General features: G+C 43.3%; 1 protein-coding gene across 6 annotated transcripts in view; it reads right to left on the reverse strand.

Moving 5' to 3' along the window:
- The window catches only part of trpn1 (transient receptor potential cation channel, subfamily N, member 1), a 375819-nt gene that overhangs the window by 286362 nt on the left and 69946 nt on the right, over positions 1 to 19511 (reverse strand). For 5 of the 6 annotated variants that reach the window (XM_068031339.1, XM_068031337.1, XM_068031341.1 and 2 more), the window contains one exon: positions 7298 to 7396. The exons of the other annotated variant lie outside the window; for it this stretch is intronic. In XM_068031339.1, coding sequence (XP_067887440.1) covers positions 7298 to 7396 — 99 coding nt within the window. The remainder of the gene's footprint in view (positions 1 to 7297; positions 7397 to 19511) is intronic. 6 annotated transcript variants of the gene reach the window in all.

Raw genomic sequence — 19511 nt, forward strand, 5'->3', positions numbered from 1 at the left:
TGGAGCAGGGGGTGTTATCAGAGGCAGCTGAAGAGATGGCCAAAATCTGTGAAAAGACAAAGAAGTCCATGAGCTCCTTGCACTTGTTGGAGATGAAGGAGGAGAGAGTGCTTTAATGAGTGGATTGTAATGGAGAAAATAAGCCAGGAGTTATCTTTCAGGATGATCCTGGAGTAGTGAGCACTTTTGACAGAGGAGACCAAGGTCTGAGAGTGCACAGTGTAGACCAGCCAGATTTTATGATGGATGGCTAAATTAGTTATGCACCAGACACGCCCTAGTCTGTACCCCTTGAACTTGAGGAAGTGGAGTGGGGGAGGATGGAGACATACAAAGAAAAATCATCAGAGAAAGAGAAAGTGAAACTTTACCAGGGATAAGGACATTTAGGATAGAGATGAGAGAATGGTTGAGCAGATGAACAGCAGCATAAGCATGATACCAAATTGAAGGCCAAAGACTTAGACAAGTGGGAGCTTGAAAAGGGGGAGAGTTCATTTCAGGGACAGATGGAAGTGGGATTAGAATCGGGTAGGGGCATGTGATTGATGAAGGACACAAGGAAGTGGTGAGCGATGGTCCGGTCTGTGAGCGAAACCGTAGGAGTAGAGAAGCCCTGTGAGATGGCATGGTCGAGGGTCCTGGCTGCGATATGGATTGGCGAGTTTATAAGAGAGAAGCTAAGGGAGGGCAGTGAAACTGAAGGAGAGAGAACAAGCTGAATTGAGATTGAGATTCAAATCACTGAGAATGCAGTGGCTGAGGGAGGACGATGGTAAGTATCTCAGCGAGAAACTTAGGGTGGGTCTTAGGGAGAACATGATGAGGTGCTTGAAGTAAGAGAAGATATTAGAGGAATAAGGCGGCAAGAAACTAAGGTGCAAAAGCCACTGTGGCGGCTTGAGCTGGGCAGATTGTGGAAAATATAGTCAGATGGTGAGGCTTCAGTTAGGAGTAAAGTACCACTCATAAGTTAAGCTTCTATCAAAGCCACGATGACAATGCAACTGTCCTTAATAAGGTTGTTGATGGTCAGAACCCTGTTGGTGAGTGAATGGACATTCTGAATGCAAATGCAGATAGATTTGCTGATTGTTGATCCGCTAGCCAATGTCCAGGGGACAGTGGTGGGTGGGTGAGGAGGAAGGTGCGTGGTGGTGTTAGGCCCCAGCAGACAAAGGGAGGCATGACTGGTTGAAAGGAAGGGGAGGAGACAGGACAAGGGCTCAAGAGAAGAAAACAAAAAGGGAGATAGAAGCACTTGCAAGTACAAACAGAATTTCTGGCCTATGCCTCAGAGTAACATAAAAACAGATTCCACAACAACATACAGATTATTATTGTTAACCTATTCCTCAATGAATTAAATTCTTTGTACTGTCTTGCTCAGAGCAGCTAGAAGTTGCAGGTTTCAACTCATCTTTCTGTGATGTATTTAATATATCTCAGTTACAAACAGAAGAAGAGTCCTTTGAACTCTTTTTGAATGCCTTATTATTCATTTTGTCAATGCCACAATGCTACTTCAACATTCTAGTGGCCCCTTTGTCTAACTAACTCCAGCTCTGCTGGTGAGCAGATGCATGTCCTGGTTGTTTTCAATTCTCCCAGTGGGAAACTGCTGTATCTTTCCTTGAAAGCTCATTACCAAGTCCTTAAGAAACAAACGTCTTTTTATTGAAAAGTTATTACCGTTAAGGAGGAATTTTCCGAAAAGCCATGCATCTTAAAAACAGCACAAATGTCCATCAGCACTTTTACACAATTACTCCCCTGCTTTCAACACACATTTCCATGATTGCTGTAGTTTTTTACTTGGCAAAAAAGTATAGTTCTTGCTGGTTTAATTCCACGCAGCTATTTACCCGCTGCAAATCATCATGCTACTCTTGACTGATCAGTAGTGCTATCTTCTTAAGTCAGACTACATGCTCAACAAGCAGAGAGTTGCCTGAATTGTTTGCTGTCATCCGCAGGGCGTTCCATTTCCATGGTAACGTTCACTAGGAAACAGTCAGCATTGGATTCCAAGGCTGAAACCATCTTTAATAAAATGGAAGTAACTCCTCAACCACAGGACTGCTTTCCAAAAATAACTTTCAAAACAAGATAATATCGGACCACTTATAAAGAGATGTACTTACGGCCGTCTATGATCATTAATTTAACAGGCACTGAGCAGATTTTGTGGTTAATGGACGTTTGTTTCCTGTGGCAATTTAATCAGAAATCCATAAATGTCGGCTCGCTAGTCAACCGAATAAATCAATTTGCTTCCATCCAGTCACCCGTTTCCATTTATCAGAGAGATTGCAAGGCTCAGAGCTGCAGTGAACAAAGGCCTAACTTAAGGGAACATCTAGGCTATCTCAAGTGCCAATGTTGCTGAAATGTTCTGTAGCTCTGAGTCAGATCCTGTGTAGGCCCCAGCTCTGATCTCTTAACTCTACAGTTCCATGCCAAGCAGGGCTGAGTGGCTGCTGCCTCCCACACAGGGGCGGACAGCTGAATTGTTCAGCCAACGCATCAAAAGGAAATCCATTTGCCAACTTGTGTTCATGTTAAATACTGCAACAAATCAGCTGAATGAACACTATTCTTGATTGTCAGCCTCTGCAGTAGTTCATGGAGCACTCTATTTTCATGCAAGAGGAAGAACAGATAGTTCATCATCTTTTTCTGGAGTTAAGGGTCCTTGTCCTTTATTGTAGTTAGGAGTCTGTATATAGTTATGGTGTGCTGATTTTATCCCTGCTTCGCTGTCAGAATAAAGGATAACTTACAGCTTTATTCTGCAAAACTGCAAGCCTTCAGTCCATTTCTAACATTGATCTCGTATTTTACACCACAAGTGAAAAACCAGATGAAATTGCTGAAATTGAGTTTATGATGTAACAGTCCCAGCTTGGATTTGACTGTGGCTTGTTTATGACATCATACAGCACCACAATTGCCTTTAACGGTTTTTGACTCTCACAAATTCCACACTGTTCATGATTTGAATCCGTACTTGAAAGGCTCTTTGAGCACTCCTCTCACTCTCTCACAGGATACAAGAAAACATTTCTCATGTGTGATGTGTGATCAGTCTTTCACCTCGAGCCTTCAATCTTCCTCTGTCTTCATTGCAACCTTTCCAATTTATTGCTATCAATACAATGAACTTTTCTCTTTTCCTCTTCCGCCCTGCTTCTTCGGTGAATTGTGATGAAGACTCATTACACATTTTCCACTCTAGCTCACTCAGCTAATGAGTGAGCTGTTCACAGTCGAATTGGCAGCCTGAATGCTACTATTGACCGCGGTGCATCCGGGCTAGGTTTTGTGCTCCAGTGATATATACATGTGTGCATGTTGGGTGTGATTCCCTCTGTGACTAAATAACCTGTTGATTATCACAGTCAAGGCTTGTCAATGAAAAATGGCCGCTTTGGATGAAGAACTGAAAATCAGCCAACATCCTCAAAACTGTACTCAACATGAAGAAGGGGGGAAAAAAAGAGGAGGAAAAGAAACAGTCTGAAAATCTGAAAAGAAAAGGAAACCACTGCTAAATGAACAATAAGAAAAACATCCTAAATGTTGGATGACGAAATACACACATGCATCTTGCTAGCCTCTCAGTGCTTGTGGTGCTGATCCAATTAGGCGAATAAATAATGGTCATGTCATTGGGACTGGGCATCTCTTGTAACACATTCGATGCTAATCTGCAGCAAAACATCATAAATCAGAAAGCAAACGCTTAACATTTACTGGTTGCACAAGATTTACAGACATTTTTGGAGGCCAGTGACTGCAATGTGTGCATTTTACCCCAGTTAATGAGGCAAATACCGAATTATAATGCAACTGCACTGTCGCAAGCAAGAATAGTTAGAATTTCAAACTATCAGGGTTCTGCTTGGATTATAATGTTACAGAATACTGTACTACAACAGTTATATTGTGTGCATTCCTCATTTGGCGCAGTGAAAAATAACATTTCTAAGCTCAAGGATTTTTTTTTAAAACTGCATGTTTATAAATGTAGCTTTTTGATACCTATTAGAGTTGGATCACAAAAGGCTGCACTATATTATTCATGAGCTATTTCAGACATTGCCCCTGATCTCCTATGTACTTATAAAGGTCCACACAGCTGGGGAGTCTGTACACCAGATAATGATATTTTAGGAATTTATATCTTAGCCGTTCACTGTTTCAAGGTGGTGATGCAACTTAAGTTAAATCATCGTGAACGAAACCTCCTAATTTGCAGACATTAACAAAGCACAAAGGGAGGGAGAGCAAATAATGAGCACCAATCTAATCAGATTCAAAAGCATTTAGAGTTTTTAGGTAACTGGATCAGCAGCTGACAGGTGAAATACAATGCAGATAAGCGTAAAACACACAGGGCGTTGGTTGTGGTGGTCGGAAGCCAATGGCTGCAACCCCAGGACATCATTGCTGGAGTTCTTCAGGTCATCATGCCTGGCCTAATCCAGTTCAGCAATGTCATCAGTGACCTTATCTCTGTCATTCAGGAGGAGTCGGGCTGTACACTAACGGTTTTATAATGTTCAGCTCCATTCGCAACTCCTCCAGTAATGAAGGGTCACTGACCTGAAACATTAACTCCGCTTCTCTCTCCACAGATGCTGCCAGACCTGCTGAGTATTTCCAGCATCTCTTGTTTTTATGATGTTCAGCCTATGCCGGCCCACAGCAAGACCTGAACAAGATCTAGACTGATAAATGGACTGGTAACATTTGTGCCACAGAAGTGTCAGGTAACGACCATCTCCATTCATTTCCCCCCGCTCCCAACCTTCTTTGACACCACCTGGACCAGCCATATCAACACAGAGGTCACAAGAGCAAGACAGAAACATAGAAACATAGAAAATAAGAGCAGGAGTAGGCCATTTGACCTTTTGGGCCTGCTCTGCCATTCAAAAAAGATCATGGTTGATCGTCTACTTCAGTACCCTGTTCCCGCTTTTTCCCAATATCTCTTGATCCCTTTGGCATTAAGAAATAATTCTATCTCCTTCTTGAATATATTTAATGACTTGGCATCCACTGGCTTCAGAGACTTGGTACTCTGTGACGTGACTCATCTCTTTACCCCTGTAGCACTGCAACCATATAGTGTTAGTTTTCACCCTTTGGCCAAAATAACCCCCTTCGAGTTGATATGACAAACATTTTCAAGATTCTCCTAAGGAAATCTGCAAAACTAATTCACATAAATTGCTTCCCCTGGGGAAGATTCAAAAACTATGGGAAAACGGTTAATAGGGACGGCACAGTGGTGCAACGGTTATCACCACAGCCTCACAGCTCCAGCAACTTGGGTTCGGTTCTGGGTACTGCCTGTGCGGAGTTTGCAAGTTGTTCCTATGACTGCGTGGGTTTCTACCGGGTGCTCCGGTTTCCTCTCACAGACAAAGACTTGCAGGTTGATAGGTAAATTGGCCATTGTAAATTGCCCCTTGTGTAGGCTAGGTGGTAGGAGAATGGTGGGGATGTAGTAGGGTATATGGGTTAGTATAAATGGGTGGTTGTTGGTTGGCACAGACTCGGTGGGCCGAAGCGCCTGTTTCAGTGCTGTATCTCTCTATGACTCTAGTAGGAGGTTCAACTACAGTGGAAGCTTTCTTGCTCATTGAAGTAAACAGTATGAATTTGGTCAATAGTCAACTAGATATTTCTTGAGAGAAAGGGATGTGTTGAGAAAAAAGGCTTAATGGACCTAATGGCCATTTCCTGTTCCTGTTCACAAGATGTAACGAGTAGTGTGCCGCAGGGATCTGTGCTGGGGCCTCAACTTCTTACAATTTATATAAATGACTTGGATGACGGGACCGAAGGTATGGTTGCTAAATTTGCTGATGACACAAAGATAGGCAGGAAAGTAAGTTGTGAAGAGGACATAGGAGGCTACAAAGGGATATAGATAGGTTAATTGAGTGGGCAAAGATCTGGCAAATGGAGTATAATGTGGGAAAATGTGAACTTGTCCATTTTGGCAGGGAGAATAAAAAAGAAGCATAGTATTTTAAATGAAGAGAGATTACAGAGCTCTGAGATGCAGAGAGATCTGGGTGTCCTAGTGCATGAATCGCAAAAAGATAGTATGCAGGTACAGCAAGTAATTAGGAAAGCTAATAGAATGTTATTGTTTATTGCGAGGGGAATTGAACACAAAATTAGAGAGGTTATGATTCAGCTATACAGGGCATTGGTGAGACCACATCTGGAGTACTGTATTGGTCTCCTTATTTAAGGAAGGATGTAAATACGTTGGAAGCAGTTAAGAGAAGGTTTACTAGACTAATACCTGGAATGGGCGAGTTGTCTTATGAGGAAAGGTTGGACAGGCCTCGGTTTGTATCCGCTGGAGTTTAGAAGAGTAAGAGGCGACTTGATTGAAACGTATAAGATCCTGAGGGGTCTTGACAGGGTGGATGTGGAAAAGATGTTTCCTTTTGTGGGAGAATCTAGAACTAGGGGTCACTGTTTAAAAATAAGGGGTTGCCCATTTAAGACAGAGATGAGGAGAAATTTTTTCTCAGAGGGTCGTAGGTCTTTGGAACTCTCTTCCTCAAAAGGCAGTGGAAGCAGTCTTTAAATATTTTTAAGGCAGAGGTAGATAGATTCTTGATAAGCAAGGGGGTGAAAGGTTATCAGGGGTAGGCGGGAATGTGGAGTTGAGGTTACAATCAGATCAGCCATGATTTTATTGAATGGCAGAGCGGGCTCGAGGGGCCGACTCCTGCTCCTAATTCGTATGTTCGTATATAAATAACAATAAGCTGGCATAATACCACTTTAAGATATCTTTAAATCCAATTGACTAGAACTAAATAGATCACCATTGAAACAATAAGACCATTACAGGGTGGTAAATTCTTTGCACACCTCTACATAAAGATTTGTGATTGGAGCCACCATCATTGTCAGCTTGGACTGAATTTGGCCTTTATTTTGCTGAAGTGTGCAGCTAAGAAGAAGCCTGTGGTAATCACAATGAATCACACATGTGTCTTTTCAGTGTTTCAACCTTCAGCTTCACACAAAAACGATCGCCAGCTGTAGGATGAATCACCACGTTTGATAAGCACAACGTATCAGTGCTTTTCATTCAGTGTACTCTTTACCCACTGACAGTTTTATTTGCTTCTACCGACTCTTCAGATAAATGCCACATTGGTAAACCACACATAGTTACATGTTTTTCTTAAGTGCTGCTGAGCAATCTTAGGCAAATAAACGATACATATTGTCTGTAAAATAGCTGTATCCATACCCCTCCCGTCAGGTTAGGGTCCAATTTCTTTGATAACAGCAGTCGAACAATTTCTTCCTTTGAATGTGCTGCAGCGATATGCAGTGCAGTCCTTCCATCCTGAAACATGGGAATGAAAAGCATATTACAAATAGGGTTTAGGAAAACCAGGGGCCAGAATCTGCTGTGCCAGCGCATCAAATGGCATCTGCTGTTAGTTGGAATTGCCCTTGCCTGTTTAGATCATTAATTTTTTTGCATGGCACATTGCTGAAACATAGCATAACATAGCAGCGAGGGAAACCGGGTATCCGAGTGAACAGGGCAACAAAAAGAGTACCCCTTAACCAATCAAATTGAAGAATTAAGAAATTAACCGCGTAAAGATGGAGAAGGAAGTGTAAATAGGAGCGGGTGAATTCAACATTGAAATCAAGTACAGAAAGAGAAATAAGGAGGCGAAAGAAAGATTGGATTATGATACAGAAAAAGAGACAGAAAAGTAAAAAAAGAACTTAAATTTAAATTTTTGCATTTTTAAAATCTCCAACAATAAATAATGAAGGAATGAGACCCCTCACTTGTCATGGTGAATTTTCAGTGCCGGAGCGATTGATTGGCGGTAATTAAGAATTACCACATCATTTTCAGGCTGCTTACACTTGAAATGACAAGACTGAAGTTTCTGTGATGAGGTTAGTTTGTATCTACTGTGCAAACACAGCAACTTCACACCATTCAGTGAATTTCAATTGTGAGGCAGACAGTGAGACGCTGTTTCCACCAAGCTAATGGCGGAACCCACACATCAGCTTTTGGATACTGGCAGTTAACTGGACATCTGTCCCTCACCTGTTGCTGCACCAGTTATGCTTAAATAACAGTGAGTGCCCTTTGCCTCACCAACAATTTAACAGCAAAATCGAGGCCTATGTTACAGAGTCAGTGCTGTTACAAGGAAGGACACTCAACTTTAATGAGATAATATCAGACTCTTTGCACTTGCTGAAAGAATGGTTATTAACTTCAACTTTTGTGCTGCCTCTGTAAATAATGCAAGTCTAATCTCCTCAGGACAGCTGTTTTTTAAAATAGCAACTTGCAATTATTTAGCACCTTTAAAATAGAAAATGCTTCACAGAATGGAAAACAAGCAGCTTTGGAGAGGTAACTAGAACAAAGAACAAAGAACAAAGAAAATTACAGCACAGGAACAGGCACTTCGGCCCTCCAAGCCTGTGCCGAACTAAAAGCATAATCGTTCTGCTAGTCTATCTATGCCCTGTTACGGACGGTTCATATCATCCTCACTGTTTGCCACACCTCCAAGTTTGATGTCGTCAGCAAATTTTGAGATTCTGTTCTGTATTCCAAGATCCAAGTCATTTATATATATCAAAAAAGGACAGGTTGATAAGGTGGTTAAGAAGACATATGGAATCCTTTCATTTATTAGTTGAGGTGTAGAATACAAGAGTAGGAAGGTTATGCTGGAAGTATATAAAACATTAGTTAGGCCACAACTTGAGTACTGTGTGCAGTTCTGGTCACCTCATTACAGAAAAAATGTAATATGAGGATGTTGCCAGGACTGGAACATTGCAGCTATTAGGAAAGATTGGATAGGCCGGGCTATCTTTGGAGCACAGGAGGCTGAGGGGAGATTGAGATGTGCAAATGAGTGAGGGGCCTGGATAGAGTAGATTGGAAGAGCCTATTTACCTTAGCAGAGGGGTCAGTGACTAGGGGGTATAGATCTAAAGTAATTGGAAGAAGGATTAGAGGAGAGATGCGGAAATATGTTTCTACCCAGACGCTGGTGGGGGTCTGGAACCCACAGCCTCAAAGGGTGGTAGAGGCAAAAAACCTCATCTCATTTAAAAGGTGCCTGGATGTGCACCTGAAGTGCTATAACCTGCAGGGCTACAGACCAAATGCTGAAGAATGGGATGAGGCCGGGTGGCTCTTTTTCTTTTCAGCCGGCACAGACATGATGGTCGAAGTGGCCTTTTGCTATGCCATAATCTTTCTATGATTCTATGATAAGTTCCCTGCTCTTCTTTGAAATAGTGCCATGGGATCCTCCACCCAAGCAAGCAGGCGGGACCTCAATTTAACGCTTCATCCAAAAGACGGCATCTCCAACACTCTCTCGGTGCTGCACTCGAGTGTCAGCCTTATATTTTGTGCTCAAGCCCTAGAGTGGGACTTGAAACTAGAATCTTGTGATTCAGAAGTGAAGTGCTACTGACTGATTCACAGCTGACACACTAATATGCGCACTGATGCTCAGTTTGGGTTCTGCCAAGACCACTCATCTCCTGACCTAATGACAGCTTTGGTTCAAACATGGACAAAAGAGCTGAATTTCAGAGGTGACGTGAGAGTGACTGCCCTAGACATCAAGGTAGCATTTGAGTTTGGCATCAAGAAGCCCCAGCAAAATAGCAATCAATGGGAATCAGGGGGAAAACTCTCCAAAGGCGTATTCCCGAGCACAACGGAAGATGCTTGTGCTTTTTGGAGGCCCATCATCTCAGCCCAAATACATCGCTGGAAGAGTTCCACAGGGCACTGTCCTAGAATCATAGAATCATAGAACGGTTACAGCACAGAAAGAAACCATTCGGCCCATCGTGTCCATGCTGGCTCTCTGTAAGAGCAACTCACCTAGTCCCACTCCCCCTCTTTTTCCCCATAGCCCTGCAATTTTTTTTCCCTTCAGATAATTATCCCATTCTCTTTTGAAGCCCTCAATTGAATCGGCCTCCACCAGTCTCAGGCAGTGCATTCCAGATCCTAACCACACACTGCATAAAAAATGTTTTGCACATGGCGCTGTTGCTTCTTTTGCCAAATACCTTAAATTGGTTCTGGTTCTGGATCCTTCTGTCAGTGGGAACAGTTTCTCCCGAACTACTCCGCCAGACCCTTCATTGTTTTGAAAAAGTCTATCAAATCTCCTTTTAATCTTCTTTCCTGCAAGGAGACCCACCCCAGCTTTTCCAACCTATCCAAGTAACTTTTTAAAAATTCATTTCATGGGATGTGGGCATTGCTGGCAATGCCAGCATTCTTTGCCCATCCCTAATTGCTCTTGACATATGAGTGTCGTTAAGGGTCTGTGGGTCTGGGGTCACATGTAGGCCAGGCCAGGTTATGACGACAGATTTCCTTCCCTGAAGGACATTTTATTTCATTCATTTGTGGGATGTGGGTATCGCTGGCTAGACCAGCATTTATTGCCCATCCCCATTAGTGAACCAGATGGGTTTTTAAGACAAGCAATGATAGTTTCATGGCATCGTTACATGACTAGATTTTAACTCCAGATTTTTATTAATTAATTGAACTTAAATTACACCAACTGCCGTGGTGGGATTTGAACCAGTGTCCCCAGGGCATTTTCCTGGACCTCTGGATTACTAGTTCAGTGACATTACCACTATGCCCCGTCTCCCCTTAGTTCCTCATCCCTAGGATTAATCTCGTAAATCCTTTCTGCACCCTCTCTAATGCCTTAACATCTTTCCTAAAGTTTGGCTCAGCCATTTTCAGCTGCTTCCTTCCGTCCACTATAAGGTCATAAGTGGGGATGTTCACTGACGATTGCTCAGTGTTCAATTCCATTCGCAATTCCTCAGATACTGAAGCAGTCTGTGCTGCCTGCAACAAGATCTGGACAACTTTCAGGCTTGGAATGATAAGTGGCAAGTAACAGTTGTCCCGCACAAGTGCCAGGCAATGACCATCTCCAACAAGAGACTATCTAACCACCTCCCATTGACCTTCAACAGTATTACCATTGACGGTTCCCACACCATCAACATTCTGAGGGTCGCCATTGACCAGGAACTTAATTGGACCAACCACGTAAATACTGTGGCTACAAATGCAAGTCAGAGGCTGGGAATTCTATGGTGAGTAACTTACCTCCTGACTCCCCAGAACCTGTCCACCATTTTCAAGGCACCAGTCAGGAGTATGATGGAATACTCTCCACTTGCCTGGCTGAGTGCAGCTCCAACAACACTCAAGAAGCTTGACATCATCCAGGACAAAGTAGCGTGCTTGATTGGGACCCTATCCAACACCTTAAACATTCACTCCATCCACCACTGATGCACAATGGCAGCAGTGTGTACCATCTACCAGATGCACTGCAGCAACTCACCAAGGCCTGCACCTTCCAACGCTGTGACCTCTACCACCGAGAAGTGCAAGGGCAGCAAATGCATGGGAACACCACCATCTACAAGTTCCCCTCCAAGGCACACACCATCCTGATTCCTTCACTGTCACTTGGTCAATATCCTGGATCTTCCTCCCTAACAGCACTGTGGGTGCACCTATACCACATGGACTGCAGCAGTTCAAGAAGGTGGCTCACCACCACCTTCTTGGACCAAAAAGGGGATTTACGCATGAAGGCAATGGGTGTGGCAGAGGTACTAAATGAGTGCTTTGCATTTGTTTTTACCAAGGATGCCGATGCTTCCAAAATCAGTGTGAAAAAGTTGAGATACTGGATGGGCAAAAATTGATAAAGAGGAGATATTAAAATCATTGGCTGTACTTAAAGTTGATAAGTCAACAGGACTGGATGGGATGTATCCAAGGATACTGAGGGAAGTAAGGGTAGAAACTGCAGAGGGACTGGCCATAATCTTCCATTCCTTCTCAGATACAAGAGTGGTGCCAGAGAACTGGAGTATTGCAAATGTTATACTCTTGTTCAAAGCCCAGTAACTACTGGCCAGTCAGTTTACCCTCAATGGTGGGAAAGCTTTTAGAAATGATAATCCTGAACAAAATTAACAGTCACTTGGACAAGTATTGATTAATTAAGGAAAACCAGCACAGATTTGTTAAGGGCAAATCGTATTTAATTAACTTGATTCAGTTTTTGATGAGGTAACAGAAAGGGTTAATGAGGGTAATGTGATTGATGTGGTGTACATGGACTTCCAAAAGGCATTTGATAAAGTGCTATATAATAGGGCTTGCCAGCAAAGTTGAAGCTCATGGAATAAAACGGATAGTAGCAGCATGGTTATGAAGTTGTCTGAGTGACAGGAAACAGAGAGTAATGGTGAGCAGTTGTTTTTCGCACTGAAGTATGGTAGACAGTGGTGTTCCCCAAAGAACCAGTGCTAGGACCATTTTTTTTTGATATACATAAATGACTTAGATATTGGAATACAGAGTAAAATTTCAAAATTTGCCGATGATACCAAACTTGGAGGCATGGCAAACAGTGAAGATGGTACCAATTGACTGTAACAGGACATAGATAGGCCAGCAGAATGGCCAGACAAGTGGCAGATGGAATTTAATACAGACAAATGTGAGGTGATGCATTTAGGCAGAAAGGATAGGGAGCGGCAAAGAGGCTTAATGGTTCAGTTCTAAAACAGAGGGAACAGAGGGACCTGGGGGTTCATGTGCATCGATCTTTGAAGGTGGCAGGACACATTGAGAGAGTAATTAGGAAAGCATATATGGTATCTTGGACTTCATAAATAGAAATATTGAGTACAAAAGCAGGGAAGTTATGCTGAACCTTTATAAAACTCTGATTAGGCCCCCAACTAGAGTACTGTGTCCAGTTGTGGTCACCACACTTTAGGAAGAAAGTGAGGGTCCTTGAGAGGGTGCAGAGGAGATTTACCAGAATGGTTCCAGGGATGAGGGACTTTAGCTACAAGGTTAGGTTGGAGAAGCTGGGGTTGTTTTCCTTGGACCAAAGGAGATTGAGGGAGATCTGATAGACATGTACAAGATTATGACAGGTTTCAATAAAGTAGACAAAGAAAAGCTGTTCCCATTCGCTGTTGAGACAAGGACTCAGGGAGACAGATTGAAGGTTTTGAGCAAGGGATGCAGGGAGAATGTGAGGAAGAACTTTTTTACACAGCGGGTGGTAATGATCTGATGGAAGCAGAAATGATCAATGATTTCAAAAGGAAATTGGATAGGCATTTGAGGGAAATAAACTCACAGGGCCATGAGGCTAAAGTGGGGGAATGGGACTGACTCTAAAAAGAACCGTCATGGACCCCGATGGGTTGAATGGCCTCCTTCTGTACTGTAATTACTCTATAGGTTGCATGTTATGGGGCCTGCAGGAGCGAGATAGGAGGAGGGGGTGAAAAATTGAGAGGGAAGGCGGTAGTTGGTGTGTCCATTGTCTTCCTGTGACATGGTACTTTGCCAGTGGCAGGAAAGATGGAGGACGGCCCTCCAGCTATCTCCTTCCCTCCCAATTTTCCAGCCACCACCCTCCACAACCCACCACCACCACCCCCCACCACCCCACCTCCTATCCTGCTTGGGAAAATTTTAGACACCACAACTAAAAAAAGGGAGAAATTAGAGTGTTACGACCAAGTGAGCAATGTGTTTTGTGGTCCTTGGCTGTCTTTACCTGGTCTTATTGTAACAGGGTTTAATTTTAAACACACTGTGTTTAAAGCTCCCTTATTTGTGAATCCGTGTTCACAGTTTCCAATTATCAGGCAAAGAACTGAGCACAAACAGGCTTTCTTTGGTTTAAAGCAGAAAGAGGAAATTTATTAAAACCTTAAAACTAAAACTCTAATATGGTTCACACCTATGGATATACGACGCGCTCATGCTAGCATGCACATGCAATATAAACACGCAAATAAAAATAGAAAAGAACAGAAGAAAAAATAAGTACAACAGTTTGAGGCAATCTCTTGTTACTGTTTCTCAAGCTCACTGTAGTCCTTGATTGAAGATATAGTCTTGCGTTTCATTGGGATTGGGGCCCAGTAATCTTCTTAAAACTTTGTTCATGTGGCAAACCTTTCTCTCTTTGAGTTTCACGTGTTTTCACAAGTTCCATGGGAAGAAATGAAGGCAAACAGACAGGAGAGGAGATGTTCTCAGTCCCAGGAGAAGGTCTTTACTCCATGAGCACACGGCTTTGTCTGCCTGGCAATTCCTTTGTTTGGGAGCTCACACTCTACAATAGCCTGCTTGAGTGGTCTGACCACTTCTGTGTCTTGGAGAAGCACTGCTGAGTCCCTATTGTTTCAACATTGTCTGGTACTATGTAAATGTCCTTCTAGTCAGGGTTTGCAATTTTTAAGTTTTAATGTTCATATGGCAAGATAATGTGTGGCTCAGTCTTGGCAGGTGGGGTTCGTCTGACGATAGTATGAGAGTAAACTAGCAAGAACTATAAAAACAGACCATAAAAGCTTCTACAAATAAAAAGGAAGAGAATAGCTAAAGTAAGTGTTGGTCCCGTAGACAATGAGACTGGGGAATTAATAATGGGAAACAAGGATATGGCAGAGACTTTGAACAAGTATTTTGTATCTGTCTTCACAGTAGAAGACACAAAGATCATCCCAAGAATAGCAGAAAATCAAGAGGCAAAAGGGAGGGATGGACTTAAAACAATCTCTACCACTAGAGAAAAAGTACTAGGAAAACTAATGGAACTAAAGGCTGATGAGTCCCCTGGACCTGATGGCCTGCATCCTAGGGTCTTAAAAGAAATGGTTGCAGAGATAGTTGATGCATTTTATAACCCTCCAAAATGTCCTAGATTCTGGAATGGTCCCAGCAGATTGGAAAACAGCAGATGTAATGACATTATTCAAGGGGTTAAGACAGAAAGCAGAAAACTATAGGCCAGCTAGCCTATAGTTAGCCATTGTCATTGGGAAAATGCTAGAATCCATTATTAAGGAAGTAGTAGCAGGACGTTTCGTGATATCAATAAACGACTGAAAGCACTGGATACTGCAAAGGCTATGGGCCCTGACAATATTCCGGCAATAGTGTTGAAGACTTGTGCTCCAGAACTTGCCACGCCCCTAGCCAAGCTGTTCCAGTACAACTACAACACTGGCATCTACCCTGCAATGTGAAAAATTGCCCAGGGATGTCCTGTACACAAAAAGCAGGAGAGGTCCAACCTGTCCAATTACCGCCCCATCAGTCCACTCTCAATCATCAGTAAAGTGATGGAAGGTGTCATCAACAGTGCCATCAGGCGGCACTTGCTTAGCAATAACCTGCTCAGTGACGCTCAGTTTGGGTTCCGCCAGGGCCACTCAGCTCCTGACCTCATTACAGCCTTGGTTCAAACATGGACAAAAGAGCTGAACTCAAGAGGTGAGGTGAGAGTGACTGCCCTTGACATCAACGCAGCATTTGACCAAGTATGGCATCAAGGAGCCCCAGCAAAACTGAGGTCAATGGGAATCAGGGGGAAAACCCTTTGCTGGTTGGTGTCATACCTAGCGCAAAGGAAGATGGTTGTGGTTGTTGGCAGTCAATCATCTGAGCTCCAGGACATCACTGCAGGAGTTCCTCAGGGTAGTGTCCTCGACCCAACCATCTTCAGCTGCTTCATCAATGACCTTCCTTCAATCATAAGGTCAGAAGTGGGGATGTTCAGCACCATTCGTGACTCCTCAGATACTGAAGCAGTCCGTGTAGAAATGCAGCAAGACTTGGACAATATCCAGGTTTAGGCTGATAAGTGGCAAGTAACATTCGTGCCACACAAATGCCAGGCAATGACCATCTCCAACAAGAGAGAATCTAACCATCTCCCCATGACATTCAATGGCATTACCATGGCTGAATCCCCCACTATCAACATCCTCTGGGTTACCATTGACCAGAAACTGAACTGGAGTAGCCATATAACTACCGTGGCTACAAGAACAGATCAGAGGCTAGGAATCCTGTGGCGAATAACTTACCTCCTGACTCCCCAAAGCCTGTCCACCATCTACAAGGCACAAGTCAGGAGTGTGATGGAATACTCTCCACTTGCCTGGATGGGTGCAGCTCCAACAACACTCAAGAAGCTCGACAACATCCAGGACAAAGCAGCCCGCTTGATTGGCACCCCATCTACAAACATTCATTCCCTCCACCACCAACGCACAGTGGCAGCAGTGTGTACCATCTACAAGATGCACTGCAGCAACTCACCAAGGCCTGCACCTTCCAACTCTGTGACCTCTACCACCGAGAAGTGCAAGGGCAGCAAATGCATGGGAACACCACCACCTGCAAGTTCCCCTCCAAGTCACACACCATCCTGACTTGGAACTATATCGCCGTTCCTTCACTGTCGCTGGGTCAAAATCCTGGAACTCCCTTCCTAACTGTACTGTGGGTGTACCTACCCCACATGGACTGCAGCAGTTCAAGAAGGCAGCTCACCACCACCTTCTCAAGGGCAATTAGGGATGGACAATAAATGCTGGCATGGCCAGTGACACCCACATCCCATAAATGAATAAAAAAGACACTGATATAGTGAGATACTTGCCATTTTTTTCTTGCATAAGCAGTCAGTGCTTGCCCACACACTTCTTCTAGTGATGCATATTCCAGATAGATGTCCATCTGTCAGAAGCGATCTTGATCACTCTCTCTCTTCCCTCTGACTCTCTTCCCTGTGTTCCTCCTCTGTGTTGTTCCCCCTCCATGTCATCCTCGCTTTCTCTCTTTGCCCCCCCTTTTCTCTCTCTGACCCCCTCTCTGTGTCCCCCCCTCTCTCCCTGCCCCGTCTCGCTGCATCCCCCCTCTCTCTCTCTCTCTCTCTGCCTCCATCCCCTGCCCCTCCCTCTCTTAAGCCTCCCTCTCCATCTCCCTCCCTCTCTCCCTCTGTCCCCCCTCTCTCTCTCCCTCTGTCCCCCTCTCTCTCCCTCTGACCCCCTCTCTCTCTAATCGATGATAGTTTCATGGCACCATTACTGACACTATCTTTCAATTCCAGACTTTTATTGTTGAATTGAATTCAAATTTCAGTAGCTGCCATGGTGGGATCTGAACCTATGTCGCCAGAGCCTGGGGCCTCTGGAATACTATTTCAGTGACATTACTAATACACCACCCTCACCCCTGTTTTGAGAGCTGACCGTAATGTTTACATGCCAGCCTCAGCGGGAAGTGGCAGTGAGATTCCTCTCAGGCCAACACAGAGGTGAAGAGGATGTGGGCCAAAAGAGGCCCAAAAATGGTAAATTTTTTTGAATTTTTTTTTTACTGTTTTTGTCAGGTCAACAAGAAGAGAAGTGCTCCTCCAGGCTTCACAACCTGAGTTTAGGTCTCCCTGCTACAAACTACGCTCTGCCCCGAATTCTGATCTTGGGACCCCCACGGGATGGCCCAGCAGCCAAACATACGAACGTACAAACATACGAATTAGGAGCAGGAGTAGGCCACTCGGCCCTTCGAGGCTTTTCTGCCATTCAATAAGATCATGGCTGACATTTTGACCTACCCCTGATAACCTTCCACCCCCTTGCTTATCAAGAATCTATCTACTTCTGCCTTAAAAATATTCAAAGACCCTGCTTCCACTGCCTTTTTGAGGAAGAGAATTCCAAAGACTCACGACTCTCTGAGAGAAAAAAATTCTCATCTCTGTCTTAAATGGGCGACTGCTTATTTTTAAACAGTGACCCCTAGTTCTAGATTCTCCCACGAGGGGAAACATCTTTTCCACATCCACCCTGTCAAGACCCTCAGGATCTTATATGTTTCAATCAAGTTGCCTCTTACTCTTCTAAATTCCAGCGGATACAAGCCTAGCCTGTCCAATCTTTCCTCGTAAGATTGTCCGCCCATTCCAGGTATTAGTCTAGTAACCCTTCTCTGTACTGCCTCCAACGCATTTACAGTACTCCAGATGCGGTCTCACCAATGCCCTGTATAGTTGAAGCATAACTTCCCTACTTTTGTATTCAATTCCCCTCACAATAAACAATAACATTCTATTAGATTTCCTAATTACGTGCTGTACCTGCATACTAACCTTTTGCAATTCATGCACTAGGACACTCAGATCCCTCTGCATCTCAGGGCTCTACAATCTCTCACCATTTAGATAATATGCTTCTTTTTTATTCTTCCTACCAAAGTGGACAATTTCATACTTTCCCACATTAAACTCCATTTGCCAGGTCTTTGCCCACTCACTTAACCCTATCTATATCCCTTTGTAGCCCCCTTATGTCCTCTTCACAAGTTACTTTCTTACTTATCTTTGTGTCATCAGCAAATTTAGCAACCATACCATCGTCCCTTCATCCATGTCATTTATATAAATTGTAAAAGGTTGCGGCCCCAGCACAGATCCCTGTGGCACACAACTCGTTACATCTTGCCAACCTAAAAATGACCCATTTATGCCTACTCTCTGTTTCCTGTTAGCTAGCCAACCTTCTATCCATGTCAATATGTTACCCCCTACACCATGAGCTTTTATTTTCTGCAATAATCTTTGATGTGGCATCTTATCAAATGCCTTCTGGAAATCTAAGTACAATACATCCACCGGTTCACATTTATACATAGCACATGTAACTCCCTCAAAGAACTCCAATAATTGGTTAAACATGATTTCCCTTTCACAAAACCAGGTTGACTCTGCCTGATTACCTTGAATTTTTCTAAATGTCCTGCTATAACGTCTTTAATAATAGCTTCTAACATTTTCCCTAAGTTAGATGTTAAGATAACTGGCCTGTAGTTTCCTGCTTTCTGCCTCCCTTTTTGAATAAAGGAGTTACATTCACTATTTTCCAATCTAACAGAACCTTCCCTGAATCTAGGGAATTTTGGAAAATTAAAACTAACTCATCAACTATCTCACTAGCCACTTCTTTTAACACCCTAGGATGAAGCCCATCAGGACCCGGGGACTTGTCAGCCCACAGCTCCAACAATTTGTTTAGGACCACTTCCCTGGTAATTGTAATTTTCTTGAGTTCCTTCCTCCATTCCATTTCCTGACTTACAGATAATCCTGGGATGTTACTTGTATCCTCAATAGTGAAGACCGATGCAAAATATCTGTTCAATTCATCTGCCGTCTCCTTATTATCTATTATTAATTCCCCAGACTCACTTTCTATAGGACCAACGCTCACTTTGTTAACTCATTTCTTTTTTAAACATCTATAGAAACTCTTACTGTCTGTCTTTATATTTCTAGCTAGCTTTCTCTCATACTCTAATTTTATCTTCCTTATCAACTTTTTAGTCATTCTTTTCTGTCCTTTTATATTCTGTCCAATCTTCTGACCTGCCTCCCATCTTTGCACAATTATAGGCTTTTTCTTTAAGTTTGATACTTTCTTTAACTGTTTTAGTTAACCACGGATGGCGGGTCTCACCCTTGGAATTTTTCTTTCTCATTGAAATGTATCTATTCGGTGTATTCTGAAAT

The sequence above is a fragment of the Heterodontus francisci genome, chromosome 5 (genome assembly GCF_036365525.1).
Source record: "Heterodontus francisci isolate sHetFra1 chromosome 5, sHetFra1.hap1, whole genome shotgun sequence".
NCBI lineage: Eukaryota > Metazoa > Chordata > Chondrichthyes > Heterodontiformes > Heterodontidae > Heterodontus > Heterodontus francisci.